General features: G+C 36.7%; 1 protein-coding gene across 1 annotated transcript in view; it reads left to right on the top strand.

The window, feature by feature from the left end:
- The first annotated feature begins 5924 nt into the window (after positions 1-5924).
- The window catches only part of TTN (titin), a 236589-nt gene continuing 219412 nt past the window's right edge, over positions 5925-23101 (top strand). Inside the window, exons 1-13 of the mRNA XM_059852303.1 lie at positions 5925-6130; positions 8238-8341; positions 12408-12611; positions 13269-13556; positions 14330-14418; positions 14516-14757; positions 16459-16744; positions 17002-17154; positions 17625-17744; positions 18776-18913; positions 19659-19796; positions 22001-22276; positions 22389-22508. Coding sequence (XP_059708286.1) covers positions 8251-8341; positions 12408-12611; positions 13269-13556; positions 14330-14418; positions 14516-14757; positions 16459-16744; positions 17002-17154; positions 17625-17744; positions 18776-18913; positions 19659-19796; positions 22001-22276; positions 22389-22508 — 2145 coding nt within the window. The 5' untranslated portion in view covers positions 5925-6130; positions 8238-8250. The remainder of the gene's footprint in view (positions 6131-8237; positions 8342-12407; positions 12612-13268; positions 13557-14329; positions 14419-14515; positions 14758-16458; positions 16745-17001; positions 17155-17624; positions 17745-18775; positions 18914-19658; positions 19797-22000; positions 22277-22388; positions 22509-23101) is intronic.

The raw sequence follows: 23101 nt of genomic DNA, 5'->3' as shown, positions 1-23101 counted from the left end.
ATTTCCTTTGAGGCATTTTTTGGAGGTCAGCCACCAAAAGGAGTGGTTACTTATATTGGCAAACCTTGTCTAATGCTTGCTTAGCAGCAGGAGTGTCTTCAGGGAAGAGCAAGTCTCTAAGTCAGCCTAATGGAGAAGTCTTCCACCACAATGCTTCTGCTTTCAGGACCAGATTAGTGGGACAATGCAGTCCATTTCCAGCTGGTGCCTGCCATTGCAGTTCAAAGGAGAGGACTATGAAGAGATGCTTGCGCTACCTTCAAAGCACATTTTTAGTTTAGCCAAGGACTCTTCACTAACAGAGTTCCAGAAGAACCACAGTGTCTATTCAAGGTATTTAAAAAGCCCTGAACTGGAACTGAATCTTTTAGACTGTACACCAGGCATTAGCATGACCAAGCACTACCTTCATCTCCATCTCTTGCATTCAGAGTTTAGGTGTGTTTTCCAATTCATTGCAAAGCTTCTTGTAGAGAAAAACAAGGACTTTTGTAGGGTCATCCACTTGAAAAGGTAGTTCAGGAAAAGCTCCATTTTGGATGGCTGTTTGGCTGCCACAACAGTAAACAAAACAAAAACCAGTTCTTGAGTTTGATCCATCTGACTCAGATTTTCAAAGTCTTACTTTTGAAAATTTTGTGAAATGATTCACACTCCTGGGACTTCTGCTTCAGTGTGCTCTCAGTGGCTTGGCCAACACCACAGACACACACAGATTCCACATGTACTGTGCAATTCCATGCTGTCCAGCATTCTGTCATTCTGTACATGCACATTGATTAGACCTGCTCTGGTCTGGCATACCACTGCAATGCACTCACACTTCTCACTGGGAGCAGATAGGGATTTAAGCAGTGCAGCATTTTTGTGCTCCATCCAAGTAGATGTCATGTGCACAAAATTGGCACTGAAGTAACATACTTAAGAATTTCTTAAATCATAATATTTAAACATTAGACATTTTTCTCCATCAGGATGCAGTTTGGATAGCAGAAACTTAAATTTACCTCCAAGTTAAAGTACAGGCAGAGAGAGGAAATGAGCTGGAAAAAAAATATCATGTACATGTCTTCACCTGATCACATAAATCACTGGCTTGACGTTATGGAAAAGTCTGTGGCACCCTGCCTGCAGAAGAGTCACAAGGCTATGTATATGTGCACATAAATATAGTAGCTGCAGGCTGAGGTACTTGCTCTGCATATTTGCTCTGCATCTCTCACAGATTTTTCCAAAATAGAATGAAGACAAGTGTCAAACATCTTACAGATCCCATGCAATTACCTTTCCCAACTAAGCCCCTCATTTGTAAGAGTTATTTAGATTTAGAGATGTCATAGAAAATATTGTGTTCTTAACTGTACTCACATTCAGAGGACTGAAAAAGCATATATCAGATGTCTATCCCATTCTTCCCCTCCAGATTAGAAACCCCCGAAAATTAATGTTCTTTTCTCAGCTGGAACTTTTTGGTATGGCATATATGATTTCCTATTTAGAAATTCATTTTGTAAAAATGGCAGTGTAGAATTCAACACTGATTGATCTTGGATGCTCACCAAATTTAAAGTATTGGGTTCTTTTTGCTTTTCCTCGAATGCTAGACTAGGAGAAAAAATTTAATATTTAAGGGTTTTTTCTGTTGATTCACAAAACATAACTCAGAAAATAAAATTCCAATGTTTCTTTAAATAATACATGGGGTAAATCAGAAATCTGTGCATCTGTTCTTTCTTATGGTTTTCTTTCAAAATAGTAGAAAGTGGTGTTTATAAATAAATAAAGATCTATCAGCTTTCTTTGGCCAATGAGTAACACAGTTACTGCTTCAAGTGTTCCCAGAGAATGGATCCATTATGAAAAATGGTGTGTTTGTTTCTTTTCATTTTTCAAATCATAGATGTCCACAGATTTGTTAAAAAGGTTTGCAAAATTGATGAAATATATGTATCTATTAAGTGCTAAGGACTGTCTCAATGTTGGATAAAACTTGTTCCCAGTCCAATGATGTTAATTACTGTTTTGTGGAAGGAAGTGGAACATTTAATCAGTATGTTCTTTACTCTGGGTGCAGGTTTTGTTAGTAGGTCCTGCTCTCTAAAGTGAAGTGCTGAGAAGGCAAATGTTTTTCTTTCTTCCTTGTTCCATGTACATAAATATATGAGGGTGATACATAAAGAAAAAATATACAAGGAAACTTTGTCAAAAGTGACATCTGTAAATCTCCTTAGGCATTTCAGAGGAGATGATATGTCTCCTATCAACATGAATTTAGTGGATAGGAACCCTGATAATGTGCAGTTCCCAGTAAGGTGTTCCCATTTGAAACAGACCAAGTAATTTCAAAACTCACTTAGTCCCTTAGTTTCATTTTCTACTTTGGAAGGACCTGAAAGTGCCTTCTTCAGAAACAATTTTTTGCAAGCAGGTTTTAGTTTGCATTGAAAAAGGCTGAGGTATCTTGCATATTCAATTACAGTGGCTCAGTTAAGCACCTGAAAAGGCAGCAGCCTTTCAAAAGCCAGTTGCAGCACACAAACGTGGATATTCCTGTGCACACAATCCAATTAATAGCCTGTATTTAAGGTTCTAAAGTTTTTGCTGCAAAGTATTGTTTGTAGCATTAGCAGGGAAAGAGAAGTTGATAAGGGTGGTGGAAGTGTGATTTGATTTTAAATCAAGATTTAATGGTTTAATGGTTTAAATTTTTTTAGTTATTTTTAAGCTTAAAGAAAGCGGGTAGGAGAAGGGAAAGTAATTTTTTTCTGAAGTATACTTGGAAAACTGGAAATTAAACAAGAATATAATATATAAATATATTTTGTGTTCTGTTTTGTTAGTTCTATAAGGATGTAGGACAGCATTTTTTCAGTGAGAAGTTTTGTGTGAAGTTCTATTTCATGGCTCTCTTGGTTTGCATATCTGATTGGGAGTAAAATGAAAATAGTAATTGAAAGGAGATCCAATAGTTATTGTATAGGAATGAACAGAAGTGAGAAGTAAGTGAGACAGCAAAAATAGAAGGAGAGAAGGGAATAGGAAAGGTACTTGGTTTTTTTTACACAGTTTGCAAATTGGCATTTGTAGATAGACTAAGGTACCAGGAAAGCAAGCAGGACCTATGTTCACTGGGTGTGCAGCTACTGCAGAGTACACTGGTAATACAACACTAGCAGTGTTGGACAAATAATGAACAAAAGCAAAGATTGTGATTTAAAAAAAAAGTGTTAGGAAATTCCTCTCAAAAAAGCACAGTAAAACTTGCTTAGGTGGCACTTAGAAATTTAAATGTTCAAGAAAGAATGAATTTTAAACTTTAAACTCTGATTAGGGTCTTCAGCTTTCAAGGCACCTTCATGTGGGCCTTATTAAAGCAGCTCCATGGATCAAGTAATTAGAATGGTTATAATTAATCAAGGTGATTGACACAGAGATTGCAGGTGTCCACACCACAATGTTTCACTGGGTCAAATATCACCTGCTACTCCTTAAATGTGTTGGGGCCTACAATGTACCACATGTACTAAACATTGGCAATACAGAGTTTATGCTTCAAGCAGTAGCAGACTGAAGCAGTTGCTGAAATCTTCATCACTATCCCCAATTTAAATGTCTTCCTGACAAAAAAAAGTATTTTGCATTATCTGGATCTGATTTTTGTTTGATGCTTGGGCAAAGAAATAATGTCATTTTTTTACCAGCAGTGTCTTAGCTACACAATAAGACTGAAAAATCCTTCTGATTTTTCTTGTGGGTACACTCTGTGATAGAAAACATGTAGAAATCATGTGATATCAATGTGACAGAAGGCATGCAGGATAAGTAATTCCTATTTCCTTGAAGACGAGATAAATATTCCACTGTTCTGAAATTTCATTTCTGTATTTAAAGCAAAAAATTGAGAAGGTATAAACTTTTGTTGGAATGGAAACAGATGATTTAAAGCAAATGTAAAAGTTAAAAAAAAAGAAGGAACTTATTTTTTAAAATACAATGTGTTTTTATTTGAATGCAGGAATTTTTTTCCCTTGTAACTATTATTGTTACCAGTAATTGTTGACTTGATGGAAATGGAAACACGTGAAGTTCTGACCACCTCAAAACTTCAAAAGTGATAGGTTTTATATTTCTGTCATTCAAAAATTATCATATGTTCACAAACTTTTTAATTTTTTATTTGATTTAGACACCATCATTAAGCCGGCTGCATTTTTGAAGTTTGCAAATACTAGCCTGTGTTTCTCCAAGTTTGATTTTTCCTTATTTAAACGTTTAACTACAGAGAAAAAAAACTGTTTGCTAATTTAGCAGGCCTCTGTTTAGAAATAGAAATTTTTACCTTTTACACAAGTTTCTTTGGACATTTTATTTAATACAAGCTAGATTGAGCTCCCCCTCGTTGCACAGTGTTGCATTTGCTGTCATAGCAAGTCTTGTACAGAGTGACTAGGCTCTCTGAAATCTATTTGCAACAAGAAATGAAAAATGAGCTGTAGTACTCTGACTTTCAGCCACTGTGAGATCCAGGTAGTACCAGTGGAGAGACTGCTCCTCCAGTCTGTGCTGCTGTTGGTACTGCTGCATGCCAAGAGCAGCCACGAGGTTGCCACCTTATGGGATGGATGAATTGACTTTCAGATCAAATTTCTGAAGTTATTTTATGAGATTGCAGCAATATGTTGTTTCTTATTTCTTTCAGATCTGCAAATGATAACATTAGGACTCCCTTGCAGGAATCATAGCAGTGAAACCCTCTCTCTCCCCTTGGCATTTTCTGCCTCTCTTGGTGGAGGTTTCCTTCAGGTTGTTTTCAAACACAAGTGCAGCTGATAGCACAAAACTCCAACCTGTGTTTATTTTTCTGGGTGTTCTCAGGGAGGTCCTTTTCAATGTGGACCTTGGTAACCTCAGAATAAAATCTCGTTTTACCAAACCAGCTAAGCACATGCTTGATTTTAAGTAGTCTTATGTGCCAGGTATGTGCTTAAAGAGTTTGCTAGACAGGCAGGGATAGAAACAGGCAGATGAGGTGGTGTGGAGAAACACCTCCCATTCCAGCCATGAACAAGAGCAGTCTCCTGACTCTGATGTCTGTTTCAGAAGCAGCCTCTCTAAAGGCACAATTAGCTGCATAGTGACAAAGCTGAGCTACTGAAGTTCACAAGCCAATATGCTGTTCCACAGCCTGAGGTCTGCACAAGGCCTACACAGGTCTAGAAAAAAGCTGTTAGACTTAAAATCTTCTTTCTTAAAAAGACAGTATTTGTCCCTGTTAATTTACTTTACAAAATCTGTGTTTCTGCACATTGTATGCTACTGTTTGTGGTGCTTAACTGCTCGGAACATCCAACAGAAAAATTGTGAAAGAAACAAAAACAACCCTAGAGAATGAAATCTATATATTAACAAACAAAATTTTACAATTCAAAGTTACAGGGAAAAAACAGTTTAAATGGTGTATTCCAATAGTGTGCAGCCACTTGTCTGAGCTCAGCTTACTGATTTAGTCTGGTGATTGACATATGCATTTGGTGTGGCCTCTTGGATGTTTTATAATGAAAGAAAGTAAGGCTGAATCTCACTTGTCCATATGCCCTGTTAAAATGCTTTTTATTGCTTTCTTTGTCTCGTGATTATGAATTAGGAAACTCACAATGTAAACTGCACTTGGTAAACTAAATCGAATTATAAATCAAAAGCTTTGGAAGGGCTGAGGTTTCCTCAGTGAATCCCTTTTGTGCCTCCAAAATTAGCATTGTCAATCAAAACCAACAGGTGGTGTATGGTTACAGAGAGTGAATCCCCTCTCACAAGAAACTTTCTTTCAGGAAACCAATCAGAACTGGCAGTGACATGATGAGGCAGACGTGTCAGCAGAGCTGGGGTATATAAAGCGAAACAACTATGTTAGCACTTCTGAGCAGTCGTGCATTCCCCGCCTCGCCTCGGGTGTAGGGATTGCAAAAAAACAAAACTACACCGTCAAGACTGTGTAGTTTTGTTTTTATGATTAGAGGCTCTTCAATTCTCATGCTGGGATTGTCTAAAAAAATCTTACTCTGGATAAGGACGTCGTTCAAGAAGATTTCGTTGGGCTTAGCCCACTCTTGCAGGCACTTTGAGAGATCAGGTTAGTGGCATGCTTCTGCTGGTGTAATAACTGTTTTATCAGCCATTAATAATTCTGATACAATCTATTCTTTATAAATTTTCTCACAGGGGGTTGTAGATTTCAGGGTATAGACATGAAACACTTAAACGCTCTGTCAAGGTTATAGCCTTAATTTCTAGAGTAAGCTTTGATAGCTCTCAGCAAAAAGGTTTTTTTCCAGTGTATTTTATTGCTAAAGACCACATAAATTATGATTTTAAAAGTGCATGGAAACATGCTTAACTTAAAAACTCCTTTCTGTTGGGAGTGTTCAAGGTTATGCTGCTGAGAGATAAACTGAGAAGCTCCAAGAATAGCTCTGATAAAATGCACATGGTATCAGCTAAGTGCTGATGACTTTTTAAGGAAAACAACTGCTAAGGTATCAGTTACACGGCAGCTCTGGAACACTTGTCTGCTGTCATTCATGGCTGCAAAGGTTATTTCTGGAACATGACATTTTAGATGCATACTTCCAATTCTAATTATACAAGAAGCCTTATAAGATCAGGTCTTCATCACCAGAATTTGCTTGGACAATGAAATATAGAAACTTTGTGGGATCTCGATGGAAATTAGCCTTAATTAAATTATTTCTGATCTCTTCTGGGAACTACATATATATATATATATATATATATATATATAAATATATATATATTTATATATATGTATATATATATATGTATATATATGTATGTATGTATGTATATGAGCTTTCATGTTTAATTGTATTGTAAAATTATTCCCATTTCTTTTAGCTGAGCTTCAAAATATAGTCATAACTGAACCTGAAAATTCCAATTCAATATCCAGTTCTGCCCTTATGCCCTTATTGCATGCATGCATCAGGCCCTGATTTCTATGAAGGAGCACATGTAATGAAGAATTTTCACCCCTGTGAGAGGTAGAATAAATTTGACTCATAGTGAAAGAAACTCCACTTTCTCATTTTTAATTTAAGCTTGGGACTGTCCCAAAATCAGGCACAAGAGCAAAAGTATATGGAAGTTAATATTTGAGTAAATTTGCCTTGAAATATTGTGGGATTTTTCTGTTTGTTGATACCAGACATGCTCTGAGTAAAATTTTTTAATGAGAAAAAATGTAACTTTAATGGATGTATGATAATATTAAGAAAATAATAGCTACCTTTTTAAAAATTGCACAATTCAACATCAGTTAGTAAATAGGTCATACAAATATAAAATATCAACACACAAGCTTTTCTATGGCAGTTATTATTTCAAAGTAAGATCTTGTGGCATAGCAAGAGAAAGCAAACTTTCTTTCAGATTTCATATGGCTTTGCAGTTGTTCCAGCCATCAGTGTCAGTGGCTACTTTATATCCTAGCTCACATTTCGAAGATGGCTGTCTTTCCATACTCAAAATTCCACTTAGATACTCTCTAAGAAACAGGAGAATTTTATCTGCATCTTTATTGCCAATAGGCTTCTGTGAAGTGAAATTATTCACTACTTACAGAGTGCTTTTAAATTAGAGTATTTTGGCATTTTTGTCATTATTGCATTATTAATAATGAGAAATTATTAGTATTAGTATTAGTATTATTGATAATGCATTGGCATTGGCATTATTAAGCTAAATACATTGTAGATTACCACATTTCTTTCAATTGCTTCTTAGTGACCTAGTTGTCATTGCAGAATGCAAATATTTTGCACCAGCAAAATATTTTTTAAAATTATACAGGGAATTTTTTTCCTGTCAGGTAAAAGAAGTTAGTAGACAAAGAGAGGCAGCCTGAATGACCTGTGGAAGGTCACACAGAGAGTCAAGCAGAGCTTTGTCTCCTGCTGCATACCTGCAGTGCCAAAACACAGCTCCACTAAATATAATGGTTTCCCATGCAATTCAGCCAAGCACATTCCAAGAGTAATTTGACAGACAAATTTGTCAAAACCCACAATCTTCGCATTTCACCAGGTCGCTCTGATTTAAAACTGAGAAGAGTAAATTGTTCAGAGAATAGTTGCATATATTCTTAAAATCTTGCAAGGAGTGTGTGGATATATTAAGATTTTCACCATTGATATCTAACTATGGGGGTTTTTTGCTTGCAGAGTGCCTGTAAAGATGACGACGAAAGCACCAACATTCACACAGCCCTTACAAAGTGTTGTGGCACTGGAGGGTAGTGCCGCAACCTTTGAGGCTCACATTAGTGGTAAGGCTTTGATTCATTCTTCCAAGATTTGTTGTTGTTTAGCACTAATTTGTTTTCTAATGTTTGTGCTAAGAAACATGATGACTCTTTTCACAGATCATAATCTGGTACGAATGGGTAAAGAGGAGTGCTGAAATATGGATATATATCCATAATATATGGTGCTGAACAGCTCCTTGAAATGTATAAGCATAAAAATAAATACTGTGTTAATAAGGGAACTTCACGTGGCTGTGGGAAGAATAATCTCATTGGGATGATGACTGGGCAGAATTAGAAGTCAGGGTGCAAAAAGCAGGGTTTATGCTAGTTCTTCCAAGACATTTTGTTAAGCTTTACTCTAGCTAAGCTGTATTTCTGCTTCACTTAAATTTACTTAATTCCAGAGTTCTAGGAGGGGGATTAAGAGCTCAAAATCAAGGCCCAAGTGGCCACTGAAGAGGGCAGAAAAGAATGCTAAGAAATAGATGTGGATGGTGATCATGATGTCAGCACAAGGCGGGATTAATATAAGTTGCCTGTGCAATTTAAAGATACCAAGGAATTTAAAGGCTACTTGATTTCTCCAGTCTACATACTACTCAAACACCCTCTCTTGTGCAAAATGCCAAGCAAACCCCTGAGACAGCTTTACCAGAGACCCAACACCCTGCTCTGAGTGTCTCTGACCTCGGCAGTGACTAAGGAGAAATGACATGTGCTCCTGCTGGTGGAATTATATTGTCTTACAGGCATTAGCAATGTGATGATCCACATACCATAAAGCACTACTCAGATGCTCTGTGACAGGTGCAAACACATGATCTGTGCAACTATAAAGATCTCTGACATCTATGGTCCATGTATTTCATCCCTTGGTCCCTTTGCACGACACTGGCTCACACGAGGTGCTTGAACATGTCCTGCAGTCTCCATCCATGACATTTTTTCATGCCATATTCTATTATTTGACCCTTATTCTTCAGTTAATTGTCCTGATTTTCTCTTCTTGCCTCTATACTGTAAATTTTCTGTGATTTTTTTTTTACAATAGTTATTGTTATTATGAACACCTAAAAACATTATCAGAATAAGTTAGGATGCTAGTATAATTATTCAATGTGTGATTTTGAATAATTTCATTTGTTTGATATTATGGAGTACTTGGGAGGGGAACTTGATTTCTCACCAAGTGAAGATACAGCAGTATTTCTTACAGCATATGCCATATTTGTATGTTAGCCTCAAATATCTTGTGAGACAACATCTTGTTAGGTTTTTTTCACACTGTGAGATTCTGGTATATCCTTCCTGCCCTAAGAACATCCTCCTGGTTTGAGAGATCTGACAGTGGCATTTAGTTTTCTGCAGCATAAAAATCAGGAAAGGCTTTTACTATAATTGCATAAATAAAGGATTACACAGCTTTATCCTGCTGTAATGTCAAACCTTTCTATGTGCAATGAATTATTGTTAATTTAAAAATCAGAATTTTTCTCCATCTCTAATAACACTGGACTCTTGTAAACAAGTCAAGTATTAATACAGAGCTACAGTTCAAATGTGAAGAGCTCAGCTAATCTAAAAGTACTGAGAAGAGCTTAGCAACCACCTGAGATGTAATTTTGCTGTGTGCAAACTAGAACAAATGAACTGTGCTGCTGTATTAGAATGTGAATTAAGTGTCACATTACAAAGGGATGATATCAGACGAATATACCCAGCATGTAACAGAAAGCACAGAACACACAAACCCTGTTATTAAAAGCAGCAAATGCCAGGGCAGCCAGGACACTGTCACAGGAGGAGTCCTACTGGGTCACCAGTGACTGAGTCATGAGACAAGAAAGTCAGAGGTGTTGCTGGAATTAGAACTGTGCCATGCTCATGTCTCCACAGTACTGATCAAGTCTGAATTTCTTCATAAAGAATTACCCTATGCACTGCTTACCTTTCCTGAACTGGTATTTTCAGGTATTGCCCAGTGCAAGGCAGCCTTTTCAAAGTGCTTATTTTTGAAAGCAGCACACAGACCATACACAAGCTGGCAGTCCATTTCACGTCATGATCAGGAGAATCTTATTGAACTCAATTACTTGAATGGTGAATTTGAGGACTACAGGTTGATTTTCTTCTTTTTGGTATTAAAGTTCAAAAAACCTCAAGGATAGTTTTGAAATGAAAGACAATTGTCCTATTCATTAACAGTCAAATCATAGTGTATTTGGGACATGTAGAAGTACAATTCTACTCCATATAGACTGGGCACTTATAGATATAATCTGAGTTATATCTTACCTAGCTCTGTGACCTGGGACTAGCACAGTGCTAGTAAATTTGTAGAGTTGAGTTTTAAATATAAACTTGGGCTCAGATTTCTAAAATGGCTTCCAGCTTTGGATGCCTTCTACATAGCAGTTTGAGACATCAAAATAGACTCAATTTTAAAGGTGCAGGCCTTTTTCAACCTGCCACAGAAACTCCCATTTTTGCTAATCGTCATATGATACCACCACAAGAAAACAGAACTTTACACAATGTTTCAAGAAATTCACTACTGAGGACATGTTTTGGGGGATTGCCTAGCTTAAAATATTTTAAAACAAATTTTCACAAATATTGAAGACACATAGTTCTGAATGAAATCATTGGGGTATGCTGCATACTTTAAGTTTATGATGATAATGCCCAAGTTGCCCTACATCAATAGCACAAAACTGAAGTGTACTATCCCATCAGGACTGTTTGGTAACTTCCATCTGTGAAATTAGCAATGCTTAAATGTACATTTACCCTTTTGATTGCTAATCCTCCCTAAAACTGTCCACATTTTCTTTCTGTGTATGTGTGTGTTCCTGTTTTACATTTCTCTAAATATCAGTGCTTTACTGTGAATAAGATTTTAAACTTTCCTAACCAAATCTGATGGAACTGCAGTGAATCAGTGGAAGCCTCAATCTACATATCAGCTTCTCTTTCACTTTAGTCTCACACAGTCATCTTCCTTGCACATCGAATTCCCTAATAATTTATTCAGTTTATAGGAAGGATACTCTAGAAAGGAAGCAGAATTCTGCGCACCTGGGGTTTTCCAAACCACAGGCATTAGAACAGGGAAAATTAATTCAAGTCTCAGATCTCATTCCTTAGCCCCTCTGCAGTGCAACTGGTGATTTAGGTTGAGTGGAGATAAACATGAAGTGAATTTGGGAGGACTTTAATTTTGAAGAAATTATGTTCTAGAACTACAAAAAAGACTTTGAGCTGGAACAATCTCCTTTAATTACCTGTTCTCCTTATGCGTGTGGTTCATACAAGAATTTTACTTGTTCATCAAACGGATTTAAGTTACTCAATAAATTTGGCTGAGTAGAACACTGAGAAGAGAATTTCAACAGGCAATCTAAAATCACCATTTAAAACCAAAAATCAGCTGTTGTTAAAATTGAAATTTTTCTGACCTCAAGACTCTTGCTCATGACCCTGACAAAAAAGAATATTATATTTCAACAACAGTTGATTCCAGATGACTGCTGTTGATCAAAGTCAAAAAAATCCAGAAAAATAAATTCAAACCCCAAAACTTTGCTAGCATTTGATTTTAATGTCCACAGCAGCCACTTCTTCTGTCACTTCATTTTCTGAAGCCATAGTAGTTTTAGAACATATGCTTCATTTGGTTGGAAGCACTGATCTTCACATTATCTCCAGACTATTGGACCGGATACATAGGCTAGCAATAATCAATCCTACTTAGATACTAGCAAATATGCTTTAAAAATACCTCACTTTAATTAATTCATCCTCCTAATGAATTTGATTAACTTCTATTTCTTAGTAAGGTTGCTAAACACTACAGTTTTCTCATTATTCAAGTGATTTACTAAAGACAGGAACCAGTGCAGATGCCCTACTGCTCTGTGCATTTTAGAGACCTTTCCAAAACCAAATTCCTTTGCCACTGTGCCACTGGACATATATCTGTGCCTATGGCACTATGCTCCACTGCAACTGTGTAGACATGGTAATCTTTCATGTCTGGCATTTCATAACGTCTTGATCTCCATTTGTGTTCCTTTTTCTGTAGGTTTCCCAGTTCCTGAGGTGAACTGGTTTCGGGATGGCCAGGTTCTCTCTGCTGCAACTCTGCCCGGTGTGCAGATCTCGTTTAGTGATGGCCGCGCTAGACTGGTGATCCCCACCGTGACAGAAGCCAACAGCGGGAGATACACCGTGCAAGCCACCAATGGGTCTGGGCAAGCGACTAGTACTGCTGAGCTGCTGGTCACAGGTACACAGCAGCTACAGAAAGGCACCTCTCTCTGCCTGCTAGCAGGGGGAGGGAGATTTTCACATAACGAAATAGTTCAGATTTCAAGTACACAATCAGCAAAAAAAATAGCGAACACATGCTGAGTTCTAGACTTCCTTTTCCTAAGGCAGTCTAGAACCCAGCATGTGTCCTCACCAGTAATATCTAATAGTGTCCTTTACACTTTAACTTTATCAAGCTTTATCTTGATCTCACAAACTCTTATTCATGATTACAAGCTTCTGGCTCAGCCCTTGTACATGTAGCTCCTTATGGTCTATAATACTGACTATATTGAAATTGCCCATAAAAGAAAGGATGGATTCTGCAGGATGGAGCCATTAATGATATCTAATGGTATCAATGATATTTCACAGAACAAGTCACATAAAGGTCCATACCAAAAGACTCTGCTTAATGCCTATGGTTACAAGCAATGTATCTGTAATTCTAGAAACATTTGCAATCTTAGGTGTAATCAAAAATAACATTTTGAATGTTCCAGAAGGTGCTATCATCTGTCAGTAGCATGTGAAGAAGACCTCATGCACTTCTAGCAATGATAGTATCTAGCACTTGCCATTCTTTTTAACAGAAACTTTTGTTTTTCTCCTTACTTCTTCACTAAAAATGCAGCTGCAACAGCACCACCAAACTTCTCACAACGACTACAGAGCATGACTGCAAGACAGGGAAGTCAAGTTCGACTTGACGTGAGAGTGACTGGAATCCCTACACCTGTGGTGAAGTTCTATCGGGATGGAGTAGAAATTAAAAGTTCCCCCGATTTTAAAATTTTACAAGAAGGAGACCTTTACAGCTTAATAATTGCAGAAGCATATCCTGAAGACTCCGGCACCTATTCCGTAAATGCCACAAATAGTGTGGGACGTGCTACTTCAACAGCTGAATTGCTAATTCAAGGTAACTGAGCTGAAGTTGCAGGCCATGAAAATCAGAGCATTTTTTTAATGGTAGTTGTGAAATACGCATGACTTCATAGCAGTTATATCAACAAGTTAATTTATCATTTCTTTCTTGAGAGTTATTAACTTGGTATTAAAAAAAAAAAAAAAAAAAAGCAGTGTCTTTGATGAAATTTGCCAAAGATTTTTGTCTGAGATTTAAAAGGACCTTTTCTCCAGAACGGGTCTTCTTTAAGCAGAGGATGTAGTTGATGGAAAAAGTGTAGGATTACTTGAGTTGTTCTCATTTTGGTCTGTAAATCTCTTCAAGTTTTATTTGCAAGTTGGCTTTGATAGAATAGATAAATTAGACTGCATAGCTGTACCTAGTCTTGTGAAGGAGGCTGGTAAGGGTGAAGACAGTTCTTAGAGAATTGTGGCAGAGAAGCATGCTACCCAGAGCAGTCTTGCTTGGATTTCGCCTCAGTCAGGCTTAGAGACTCTGTAATCATTGTAGATCCAGGACTGATATGAAGAATCTACAATGAATGCATTTTGTTTTGCTTTGACTTTTTTTTCCTAGTGATTTGGTAATGCAAATATTGTAACTAAATATTGTTTCAACTGTTTTCACAACTATCTGTCTGTAGATACTGAAGGCAAAACAGATGGTTGTTTAATTATTTTTCTGTTGTGTATGTAAATTTGTATATAATTGGAGTTGACCATTTATTTCTCTGCTTATTGATTGTTGCCACATGCAATTCTTCTGACCACGTTTTCTCTCAAAAGGCGAGGAAGAAGCCGTTCCTGCTAAAAAGACAAAGACAATCGTATCGACTGCTCAGATTTCACAAACAAGACAAGCCAGAATTGAAAAGGTAACATTTCCAAAAGCAAAGCAGGTGTGGCTAAAATGTGGAGGATTACTTCTGCAGTCCCTCACCCTAGTTTTCTTTTTCTTGTTTTTCATTGTAGAAGACTGAAGCCCACTTTGATGCCAGATCACTTACAAGTGTTGAAATGGTTATAGAAGGTGCAACCACCCCACAGCTCCCACACAAGGCACCTCCACGGATGCCTCCTAGACCTACATCCAAATCACCAACCCCAACAACTGCTGCAAAAGCACAAATGGCACGACAGCAATCACCATCACCTGTTAGACAATCACCATCACCTGTAAGACATGTCAGAGCACCCACACCTTCACCAGTAAGGTAAAATTACTATTCTTTTGGGCAATATTGCTTTTGGAATCGCTTTTACATAGAGAAGTAATGCTGTAGAATGACAGCACAGTATGGAATGAAAGAATGCACTGACTTATTAATGACTGGTTTTTTTCTGATGGTGAGCTGTAATGTGCTATATTTGCCACTGCTATATAAGTGTGGGTCCTCTATGTAAATTTCTATCCCCTATTGTAGAAAATTCCATTTGATTGCTCTACATAGAGCCAAAGTATCACTCACAGCTCAATTTCATGATGAAACAGAAAAAAACCCAGTAGAACAGTTGGCTCTTGATTATTTTAGATTAACAGAGAAAAGAGCAATGACACTGATGAGTGGCAAACAGAATGAAAGGATATGTAAAAAAACCTGAGTTCATGTTCCATGAACTGGTAATAACTACAGAAATAATATTTTGAAGGTAGGCAAGCTAAACGTGGTTATGGAAAAATGAAGTTTATCTCCATTTTGTAGAAGGTCAAAAGAGGGAAAGTGAGTGATTTGAAGAGCAAGGCTCGTGGTCTGGGAGACCCCAGGAGGTCTGTGCTGAGGGGCAGGTAAAGCAAAGAGTGTTTTGAAAGTCCTGCAGTTTCAGTATCCTGAAGTACCAGCATCATGGAAGCAATGTCTCCAAGCTGAATGCTCAGAAGAGCCCCAGAGTGGGCTCTAAGTCACCAGAGCTGGGTGTACTGGTGAATTTTACCCCACTGATAACTTGCAAGGACAGGAATAAATGGATTGATAGCAACTAGCAGTAAATAACAAACAGCATAAATGAAAAAGGAAATCAATAGCGACATCTAGAGCACATACAGAACTAGAAATTTGCCCTACCTTGCTAGTCAGATCCCTTTTAGACATACAAGAAAAAAAATAAATCTAAAAATTAGCATGATGCTGCTGCCACCTACTGCTGGTATTTGTTAACATTGACTGGGAAATACAGCACAAAAAATTCCACTGAAAGAAATTCTAAGTTAGAAAGCCTATTTAAGAATTTTGGAAAATGCTTTAAAACTGTCTGCTCGGATTAGGACTGAATTTCTGGAATATCAGAATTTAGCAACTAGTGCTTTCCAAGTGGATATAAATTATTGTGTCTGAGATCTGTAAATGTAAGTGTAGGGGAAAATATTCAGCACTGATAAGAAATTTGCCTGGATCATGGGTACATATATGGGGGACACATGAAAATAGGATGTAGTACAGAAGTACACCCAGTTGTTTTGCTAGGTGGTTGCCACATGACATTTTTCTCAAGACTGGTTACAATTATGATTTTGTCTCTCTACAGAGACTGGACCATGACTGTATTATGAAGTATTTACAACCTGTGAGCCTTTTGTATTATTCCTATTAGAAGAATTAGGATAGAGCAAATGCAAAGTCATTTTTATATTTCAAATACATTGGGTTGTACTGAAATTTCTTTTGCCACTTGTTCTTACTTTTTTTGGAAGCTAAGCTACTACAAAGACATGTTAAAGTTATGAGAATGACAACAGTTAGGTGTAATGTTAAGAAAACAAGTTAGTGTCATTTACAAGTAGAGCCTCTCAAAAACCTTTCTTAAAATGAAACTACACTTTACTGGAGATATCCTATATGGGGGAAGTTGTTTATACAGTTATCACTCTGTGGCAGTAGATTAATGATATTGATACTCTTTTTTTTTTTTTTTAATAGGTCAGTTTCTCCTGCTGGGAGAATCTCCACCTCACCTATTAGACCAGTGAAATCTCCCTCTCCAATCCGTAAACCACACGTGGTGACAACAGCTGGGGCTGATGTGCTTCCTCCTTGGAAGCAGGAAGGATATGCTGGAACCATGGAAGCCCAGATGAAGGAAACAAGAGTATCCACAAGCACTACCCAAGTCACTGAGGAAAGATGGGAAGGGAGATACGGGGTCCAAGAACAAGTCACTGTTACTGGTGCTGCTGCTGGCGAGGTGGCCACTGGTGCTAGAGAGGTAAAGCCTCTTTCTGGAAAAAATATTGGGTTTGGTTTGTGTGGGGTCTCACCACTGCTGGATAGATCTGCTAAATGGAATCTGCTAAATGGAATTTGAGAGGCTACGTGTAAAGCCTTGTGTGCATCTGCTATTGAGAGAGTTCTGCTGCAGATGTGGAAATGCTTCTTTGCAACATTCTGTCTCTGTACTGGTTTTGTGCTTCTTCTGAATGTATGCAAAATATGAAAAAATGTCTTTTGATGTGACTAATATAGGTGAGAAAGGACAGTGAAAAAACAGCAGCTATTGCTACAGTTGTTGCTGCTGTGGATCAAGCCATGGTGAGAGAACCAGCTCCAGGTGCTGCAGAGCAAACTGCTAAAAGGACAGCAATGACTGCAGTCCACGTTCAGCCTGTTCATGAGCAGGTAGAAATAGAGCACAGACATTCTATGATTTCCCTCTATCCCTTCATCCAACATGCAAACAAGGCATGATTCACTGTGAGGAATTAACAAGCTGTTACCCAGTGCACTGCAAGAGCATGCATACTCATCTACACACCTAGACTGCAAAGGAATGCTCAGGTTCTTTTACACCACTCCATTCCATCATAACAGGATTGAACTAATTACTCTTTTTAAGATGCTTTCTCTGAAAGTGATCCTCTGTTCTCTCTTCTCCTTTATTCTCTAACATTATTCTTAGAATGATGACATTTTTTTCTCTAATATCTCATTTATAATTTCCTCACTAGAAATAACATAATTCTCCCTCAGTATTTTTCCTTTACTTGAATTCCACTCTTATTTTTCTTTCTCCTCTTATTTTGATGATCAATTTTTAAAAATGAATTCTAAGGCTTTGGTTGTTTTTTTGTTTGTTACTACAAAATCAGATGAAAAAGGAGGCAATGGTAGTAGTTACCAGTGATAAAACCACAAAACAAACAGTGATATCAAGAACTAGAGAAGGAATTGTAACTTCACAAGAACAAAGACACATCTCTCCTGAAAAGGTGAATACGGATTGTACCTGAGATTTTTTTATGCCCTACCTTGTTCAAAAATCTGATATCTCATACAAAAGACAAGCCTATGAAGAAGAAAAATGAGATACTGTTATTATTTGTCCCTTTTATATATGTTCATGCTTACAGTGCTATCTTCTTCCTGTCTCTTCTCTTCTCTGTGATTACTCTCTTTCACTTTTTATTTCACTTCCATTATTTATACCTAAGAATGTGATAAAGTTGCAATAACTAAGACAACCTCTCTTTTCTTATATATTATATAGTAATTTACTAGATAGCATTCTTGATCATTTAAAGAATTGACATGCAGAAACCAGCTCTTAAACTTTGTTGGGGGCTGGGTGTGTCTGTGGGGGGTGTTCTGATATTGTCTCTAAGCTTGCCATTTGTAGCCTGCTTTGTCTGTTGGCAGCACAGGGAGTCAGAAAAAATGGAGGAAAAACTCATTCTGCATTGGAATCGATTTTGAAAATACAAATGATTGATTTGAATTCAGATTATTTTAACATGTATTTTATCAGAAAAATGTGATTTAATGGAAGATAAGCTTTTATAGCCAATATTATATTTGCATTATAGTAGAAATGCATGAGGAAGAAAGTGTAACCTCTCTTTAAAGCACTGAGAAACAGAAATCCACCTGGGCATTAATCTGAACTTAGCATTTGAATGCTAAGTCAAATTCTTGTCAAACAAAAGTTTCATAAAACTTATTTTTAGTATCCTACACTTTCTCAAAGTGATTTTAATGCAGGACAGTTTATCTCTGAGCCAATTTTTTTAGTACTGCTTTCAGTAGTGAACCAAGCATTTGTGCAATGTTGTATTACTTTTATGTTAAATGTTTTGTACAAAGTCCGTTTATGTTTTTATTGTTGTAGACTAGATGATTTCAAAATACAGAACTTAACATCTTTGCTCTCTTTAATTTCTATGCTCTTTTCCAAATATATTGAAACTCACATACCTTATATTTTAAAATAAAAACTAAAAGTTCCTTATTTGTAAATGTCCAGGTGAGAAAAGAACCAGAGAAAACTCCAGTACCGACAGTAATAATTGCCACAGACAAAGCCAAAGAACAAGAAAGAATAACAAGAGCTACAGAAGAAATATCTACGAGACATGAACAAGTGCACATTGCTCATGAACAGGTAAATAAATGCTACAATCTTTAGTTCGTTGAGATACTCTGGTTAATAAAATCTGTCAAATAACTTTCCTGTCCTTGTCTACAAAGAGAAGATTACTAGACAAAAGCTTTGTGAAACAAGGTATTCCAAACCACAGTCACTGCAGGTTCAGTGCTACTGACTTCAAACAGTTCTGCCTGCAGAGGAGTGAGCTGCCCTTCTTACAGATCCTTCCAGCATTAGAGCTTTTATTGCCACAGTACACAGACTTTCATCTGATGCTTAATGACAAATTTATCTCTGAAAGTGGATTTCTGAATATAAATTGTAAAGGTTATTTTTCATGGTATGATTTGTAGTGTGGAGCTTGGTTTAATGAAGTTCATATTTGTGTGAGGATGGAATACATCTGTTAGAGCATATTGTGGAACCACTCAACTGCTGGTTGATTATTAAGTCAATAATACTAATTTCTATGCAAACAGTTTCTACAAAACATAATGGTATATTACAAACTAGGAAGTACAAAGTTTCTTCTGTCATTCAAATAAAAATCAATGCAATATATTAATGACTTTGTATGAACTTCTCTCAGCATATAAGACACGCTATAACTTGAGTACAAAGGTATTACTCCAATTCTGAAGTCATGTTTCTTTCTTCTTGACACACATTTAGAAACATTATCCTGCTTTCCAAAACAGTTGTGTAATCATGACAACAGGCATAATCAATTACTATTTCTTTTTTTTACCATAAAAAATAGATAAGAAGGGAAGAAATGAAACCTTCAGTACCTAAGGTAGTAATTACTACTGATAAACCTAAAGCACCGGTCATAATATCGAAAAGTAAAGAAAGAGTTGCCACCAAACAAGAACAAGTGAGCATAACACGTGAAAAGGTGAATAGCACTGTTTTAGCCATATTTGGTTCTATCCTTTCTTCTTTGCAAACCTCCTCTTTTCTCAAAAGATACTAACTATACATTTCCAGCTCACTTTTTCTGAGATTATTCCACTTACAAACTTTTAGATCTACTGCTAATTAGAGTAAATTATTTCATCTAAAATAAATGAAATAATTTATTATTTCATCTTGATTTTTCTCTCTTTTTTTCATTAATAGGATGCTCATAATTATCTTCTGACTGATGTTTGGAGTGGACTGACTGACTCCTGAAATGCATTTTAACTTTTTTTTTAATCATTACTTTTATTTAAATAGGTGCAAGGGTTTAACAATACTTATCACTATAATACAGAGAAGTGTGCAGTGTGCAGTGCACAAGGATCTAACCCTTCAATTCTCCTTCCCTGTTCCCATTTCAAAATGTTTTCTCATTGTTCAAATATCTTTCAAGACTGAATGTAACTGAAACTTTTATTTCTGCTATAAAAACTAGATTAAAAAGGAAGCTGAGAAAACTACTGTTGTTCCAAAAACAGTTGCCATTGCTAAAACCAAAGCACCAGTCACAGTGTCCAGAACTGGAGAAGAAATTACAGGCAATGCACTGCTACAATGTGGTTTATCTGCAATCCTTACATTTTAAGACCTACTTTGGTGCAACCAAATGCTCTCAAATTAATTCCTGAAAACATGCCCATTCAGTGGGATGGTTTTCCAGTAAAAGAGTCAGTAAGGTTAAGTTTCTAGCAATGAAGAGGTTTATATCCCACCCTGCTAGGAAAGGTCACACTTTAGGCTGTAGTCCGATTTCTCTGTGACAGTCTTCTCTCTACCAGTGGCTTTTAAGTAACATTTACTTATTCAAATTTCTGACTGTGTAAGCTTTTTTTCTTCTTGATGATTCCTTGTAACTTCATGGTTGTCAGACGAAACAACTTCTCTTTATTGAGGTATGAATTGTTCTTTGTACTGAACAAATTTTAACATCCATTCAGGTCTGTCCAGTTTGTTACTTATGACCATCAGACACTTGTGGCACTGCTTTGTTCCAGTAGGATTCCCACAGTAGGAAAGATTTACAATACAGTCAGGAACTCTTACATGTGGAAGAAAAGCATAGTTGACAACAGCTGCTATTTAAAATCTATCTACCTACAGTGTAGTGCATTCATAAAATACTTTTATAAAATATAAGTAAGTGAGTGAAGCATATAAAACTCACTGAGAGGAGTCAGACTGCTAGGTGAGCTCAGTCCCTTGTTATATGATGTAAATTTAGAGCCAGATTTAAGCCAGTATAAAAATTATTTGGAAACCAACAGTAATACTGAATAAGAGGTCCCTGTTACCTAAACACTACTTTAATAAGAAAACAAAATATCTGGAAAGGATCACATTTTGGCCTCACCTAAGAAATTTTATTTTAATATGGTAATGGTTTTAAAATCAGTATGAAATTATCTTTTAGGGTTTTTTTTTCCCATTTACATGGCATACACATCATATGCTCTCTTGCTCTGTCCAGACCAGTTATGACAGTAACAGCCAGTTATCATCTACTGCTGGCTGGCTGGGCAGAAGTTTGGACCCTAATAACAAAGTTGACAGTGTTTATGAGTTATTAGAAACAAACAGAAGTCCTGATACAAAAGCATGATTTTCAAATTACCAGACATCTCAGTCTCCCTTCTTTTGTAAAATCCTTTAAAATAGATCAGTACTGAATTAACAGATATACCTGATGTAAAAAATTCAATGGGTCTGTTTCTTAGTAAATCCATTCACAACAGATGCTGGATGCATTTTTTGCATCCATAAGAGTTATACGGAGCTGATGAGCATCCTTTAAAACTACGTGCACATTCACCTACCTGCATACTCTTAGACAAGTGGACACAAATGTAGCTGTAAAGTATTAAAATTAGTCTTGCAGAAAAATATTGATATGCATAAAACACAGAAGCACAGATGTATCATGAATGTGCAGAGATAGCACTTAGAGAATATATTTGCATTTGAATTTACTGATTCATAAGTGTATTTACAGGTGCATACTTTTGATCTTTTCATCATGACTTTTGCAAAACCATACAACCTCTCTTTGGAATACACTCAACATTATGGCTGTTTGTCATATATACAAGTTTTCAATATAGTTATGAATATGTGTATGAATTCTGTTTATGTTATTTGCAGACTCAAGCTGGAAAAAAGGCTGAAGCTGTAGCTACAGTTGTTGCAGCAGTTGATCAGGCACGTGTTCGATCACCCTGGCAACCAGAAGTAGCAGATGAAGCTTATGTAAAGGAGAAAACTTTGGAATATGGTTATAAAGAGCACACTGTAACAGACCGTGGTTTTGAGGCCCCAGCAGAACATCATGTTGTCACCAAAGAAGTCAAAACAGTCTATGTTCCTCCTGAGAAACATATCTCAACTCCTGAAAAGCAGGAAGTTCATATATCAAAAGAGGTCAGACTCTTTGTTTACATTACATTCTTTTCCAGAAACTATGTCCCAGTGAATCTGTTTCAGTTTAAAGAACAGCATCAGTTTCAACAACTTTTATCCTTACTTTGTGTAGATAAAAAGAACAACAGAACTTGAGAAAACCATTCACGTTGAGCCGCCGCGGCCTCGCACAGCGAGTCCTCACTTCACGGTCTCCAGAGTTGCTGTTCCTAAACCAGATCACACTTATGAGGTAAGCTGAAGCTGCATCCAAGAGGAGCAGCATGCTCATTTTCAATAGCCAGTAGGTCATCCATTCCATTTGGATTTTCACCCCACACTCCAGAGTGGTGCTTCCCCAAGAGGAAGAGCTTTGTGCTCCTTGCAGCAATTTTTGTTGGCTTGTTTGACTAATAAAGAACACTACCGTAAACAGACAAATGACTTGCTAAAATACAATTTTTTGTCATTATTTCTTATTTAAATAATCTTACAAACTGTTTGAAGATGCAGCTTCACTGCTTAATGACATACAGTGAAGTTGCAGATATTTGTCATGCAAGTTATATTTTCAAAGAGCAGATGTATTCCTCTTTAATCTTATTATGTGCATCAGTTCACTCACACACTGCTTTTTTTTCCTTCCTAATTAATACATGCTAAGCTAATTTTTTAATAGAAAAAATCCAGACTGACTGCATAATATGATACCATTTTTTTCTTTTTATTCTTCCATTTTTCTGCTGGACTCCTTTACACAGTATTAACATTTTCCAGTTATTAATTTTCTCATTCAAGCATACTTTCTTTTCCTCTTCATCTGGAATTTAAAAAATACTTTTCCTC

This window comes from Haemorhous mexicanus, chromosome 8, assembly GCF_027477595.1.
Source record: "Haemorhous mexicanus isolate bHaeMex1 chromosome 8, bHaeMex1.pri, whole genome shotgun sequence".
NCBI classification, from domain to species: Eukaryota; Metazoa; Chordata; class Aves; order Passeriformes; family Fringillidae; genus Haemorhous; species Haemorhous mexicanus.
The sequence above is the reverse complement of the archived record's forward strand: the minus strand, read 5'-3'. Positions and strand labels throughout refer to the sequence as shown.